Source organism: Apium graveolens, chromosome 5, assembly GCF_009905375.1.
Source record: "Apium graveolens cultivar Ventura chromosome 5, ASM990537v1, whole genome shotgun sequence".
Lineage (NCBI taxonomy): Eukaryota > Viridiplantae > Streptophyta > Magnoliopsida > Apiales > Apiaceae > Apium > Apium graveolens.
In genome coordinates, this window is record NC_133651.1 from 218,009,453 (window position 1) to 218,012,990 (window position 3,538).

At 46.5% G+C, this 3,538-nt stretch overlaps 1 protein-coding gene across 1 annotated transcript; it reads right to left on the bottom strand.

Annotated features, from left to right (window-relative positions):
• Positions 1 to 1,374: 1,374 nt before the first annotated feature.
• Positions 1,375 to 2,553, bottom strand: LOC141660707 (uncharacterized). The gene has a single exon (XM_074467695.1). It carries the CDS (start codon positions 2,551 to 2,553, stop codon positions 1,375 to 1,377), a length of 1,179 nt encoding a protein of 392 aa, XP_074323796.1.
• Between the last annotated feature and the right edge of the window lie 985 nt (positions 2,554 to 3,538).

Below are 3,538 nucleotides of genomic sequence, written 5' to 3' on the forward strand. Positions count from 1 at the left end.
ACCCCTTACAGCCCCAAGGGTTAAAGGTCGAAGGGGAGTTCGGGTTGTTAATCCTTTTACTGAATTCAGGCGAGGGAACATGGGTGCTGATCTTTCAGTGATTGCCCCTAGATCAGCACGTCATGGTTCGTTCATCCAAGTGGAGGTCTTCTTCGGGATTGCCCCTAAACCTGGTTTTTGGTTTAATTTTTAATACCTGAGTGAGGCCGAAGGACCATGTTCTTCTTTGGATCGCCCCGGGACAGAGGTTCCTTAGGCCTTTTTAATGATTAAGGGAAGATGAATGATAGGGCGTTATTCCAGGATTGCCCCATAAGGCCCTTAATTCGTGTTTACCAATTTTAAATTGTCATAATAGTGTAGTGATGTTCGAGTTTTGGGCGATTGCCCCTTATGTCTTTTAATTAACAAATTAGACAAGGGCGGCGGCCGAGGGGTTTACCTTCTTCGGGATCACCCTCAGATAATACTCGGTCGGCCGCAACACGTATAAATAAAGAAATTTTGACAAGAAATGCATCTTTATTTAGTCAAATTGTTTACATTCTTCACATATAATTCAAATACAAACTTTTAAGAAATTTCCTACTGATAAAATTTTGGAAGGAGACTGCCATGCCAAGTGTTTTTGATTGATTCGCCTGACAATGTTCCGAGCTTATAGGTTCCCGGACGAACGACCTCGATCACCTTATAGGGTCCTTCCCAATTAGGCTGGAGCTTTCCTTGTTTGGCCGGCATGGATGCGGCCAACTCCCTTAGGACTAGGTCTCCTACTCCGAAGGACCTTTTTTTCACATTGGAGTCATAGTGTTGTGCCGCTTGCAGTAAATACCTCATGTTTCTTTGATGTGCAGCTTCTCTTTCTTCTTCTAGAAAGTCTACATTCTCCTTCAACCCGAAGCTATTAGTTTCCACATTATAGGTCTCGGTTCGGTATGATTCCAAGCCTACCTCAACAGGAACTAGGGCCTCGGTGCCATAGGCCATTCTAAAAGGAGTTTCTCTCGTTGATGTCTGGGGGGTGGTTCGGTAGGCCCATAAGATCCAAGGGAGTTCTTCCGCCCACGTTCCTTTTGCCTCGCCCAGCCTCTTTTTGATTCCCCGAAATATCACTTTGTTCGCCGCCTCGATTGCCCCATTTCCTTCCGGGTGGGCGACTGAGCTAAATTTCTGTTCAATTCCGAAATGGTGCAGAAACTTGCGGAATTTGTTTCCAATAAACTGAGTTCCATTATCTGAGATGCAAGTTTTTGGAATGCCAAACCGGAGAATGACTTGTTCCAGGAAGAACGTTTTAGCGGTTTCTTCGGTTATGGTTGACAGAGGACGGGCTTCGACCCATTTGGTCATGTAGTCGATGGCGATTATGCATTATTTTGCTTGCTTCGTGCTAGTGGGAAGTATGCCAACTATATCCACGGCCCATACGGCGAATGGAATTGGGCTTAGTACAGAGGTCATTTCTTCTGGAGGCTGTTTCGGGACAGTGGCGAACAGCTGGCATTGTACACATCTTTTTGCATAGTCGATGGCGTCTGCCCTCAGAGTGGGCCAGAAGAATCCCTGTTGGAGAATTTTAAGGGCGAGCGACCGACCAGCCAGGTGCTCGCCGCAAATTCCTTCGTGTACTGCCTCCAAAGCCTGTTGATGTTCTTCGTTGTTCAAATAGCGCAGAAGGGGTTGACTGACTGATCGGCGATACATCCGCCCATTGATTATAGTGTAGTTCGATGCTCTGTATTTAATTTTCAGCGCAACCTTTCGGTCGGGTGGTAGAATGCCTTTTTCCAGAAAGTTCCTGAGGGGGGTCATCCAGTTGCTTCCCTGGTGAATTTCAAGACATTCTTTCTTCTCGATCGAAGGCATCTTGGCTTCGGTCAGGTAAATAGAACCATTTAAGTTTCGTGTCTCGGCCGAAGCTAGCCTAGAAAGGGCATCTGCCCTAGAATTGTTCTCTCTGCCAATCTGACTTAGTTCAAAGGTTTCAAATGATAAAGAAGCCTCGCGTACCTTGGCGGCATAGGCTTTGGTTCGGGTGTCCCTTTGCTTATATTCCCCTGTGAAGTATTTCACGACCAACATGGAGTCACTGAAGGCCCTTAGGTGCTTCGCCTCAAGGCTTCGGGCCAGCTTCATCCCTGCGAGGAGGGCCTCATATTTGGCCTCATTATTTGTCAAGGGGAAGTCGAACCTTATGGCTTGGCATATTTCAAATCCTTCGGGGCTGTAGAGGATCAAGCCGGCCCCACACTTTTTTCCGGCTACCGACCCATCTACAAAAAGCTTCCACTTTCCTGGGATCCGGATTAGTTGTTCATCAGGCGAAAGATCCTTCGGACCCGAGAATGTGCATTCAACCATGAAGTCGGCCAAAGCCTGGGCCTTAATTGCCGTTCGGGGAACGTATTCGAGATCAAATTCCCCGAGTTGGATGGACCATGCTACGACTCTCCCAGAGGCTTCGGGCCTAGTCAAAATCTTCTTCAGAGGTTGGCTGGTGACTTGGACCGTCCGGCCTTGGAAATAATATCGCAATTTTCGGGAGGCCATAACCAACCCATATGCAAATTTTTCGGCGTTGGGGTACCTTATCTCTGCGTCCTTGAGGACATGGGACACGTAGAACACAGGATGTTGATTACCTTCATAATTTTTCACAAGGACGGCCCCAGAGTTCTGTCGGACACAGCTAGATAAAGTTGAAGAGTTTCCTTCGGATCGGGGCTCATCAAGAGTGGTGCCTTCGTCAAATATTCTTTTACTTCTTCGAACGCCTTTTGGCATTCGGGCCCCCACTCAAAATTCTTTGACCCTTTGAGCACGGCGAAGAAAGGAAGTTCTTTTTCAGCTGACCGGGAAATGAAACGCCGAAGGGCGGCGAGCCGGCCTGTCAATTTCTGTATATCTCTGATGCATTTTGGAGGTTCCATATTGATAACTGCTTCGATCTTCTCCGGGTTCGCCTCTATTCCCCGGGCGCTGACCATGTACCCGAGAAACTTTCGACTAGAGACTCCGAAGGTACATTTGTTCGGATTGATCCTCATGTTGTTCTTTCGGAGAGTTTCGAAGCATTCCTTTAAATATTCGGCATGATCTCGGAATAGTGATTTTACTATCATATCATCCACGTATGCTTCCATGTTCCTCCCGATTTGCTCTTTAAAGACCTTGTTCACCATTCGCTGGAATGTGGCTCCAGCGTTCTTCAGTCCGAAGGGCATTTTAATGTAAGCATAAGTCCCCTTCGGAGTTATGAACGCTATCTTGGGCACATCCCTATCATTCATAGAAATTTGATGATAACTGTAACACCCCCAGATCCGGGGTCGGGGATCCGGGTCGTCACGAGTTCCATTTCCCTTAATAACACCCAATCTTAATAATTACTCAACTACTTTGTACTGTGACCCCACTATAAACACACACACCACACGTTATAGTCTCAGAGATGAACATCCAAAAATAACCACAAGTCATTTTATTCCACAATTATCTGCCAATACACCTTAAAAGGTTTTTCTGAATAAATTTA

Bases quoted from the DNA above. Each gene is read 5' to 3' on its own strand.
- LOC141660707 (XM_074467695.1), bottom strand. From the start codon at position 2,553: ATGGCCTCCCGAAAATTGCGATATTATTTCCAAGGCCGGACGGTCCAA.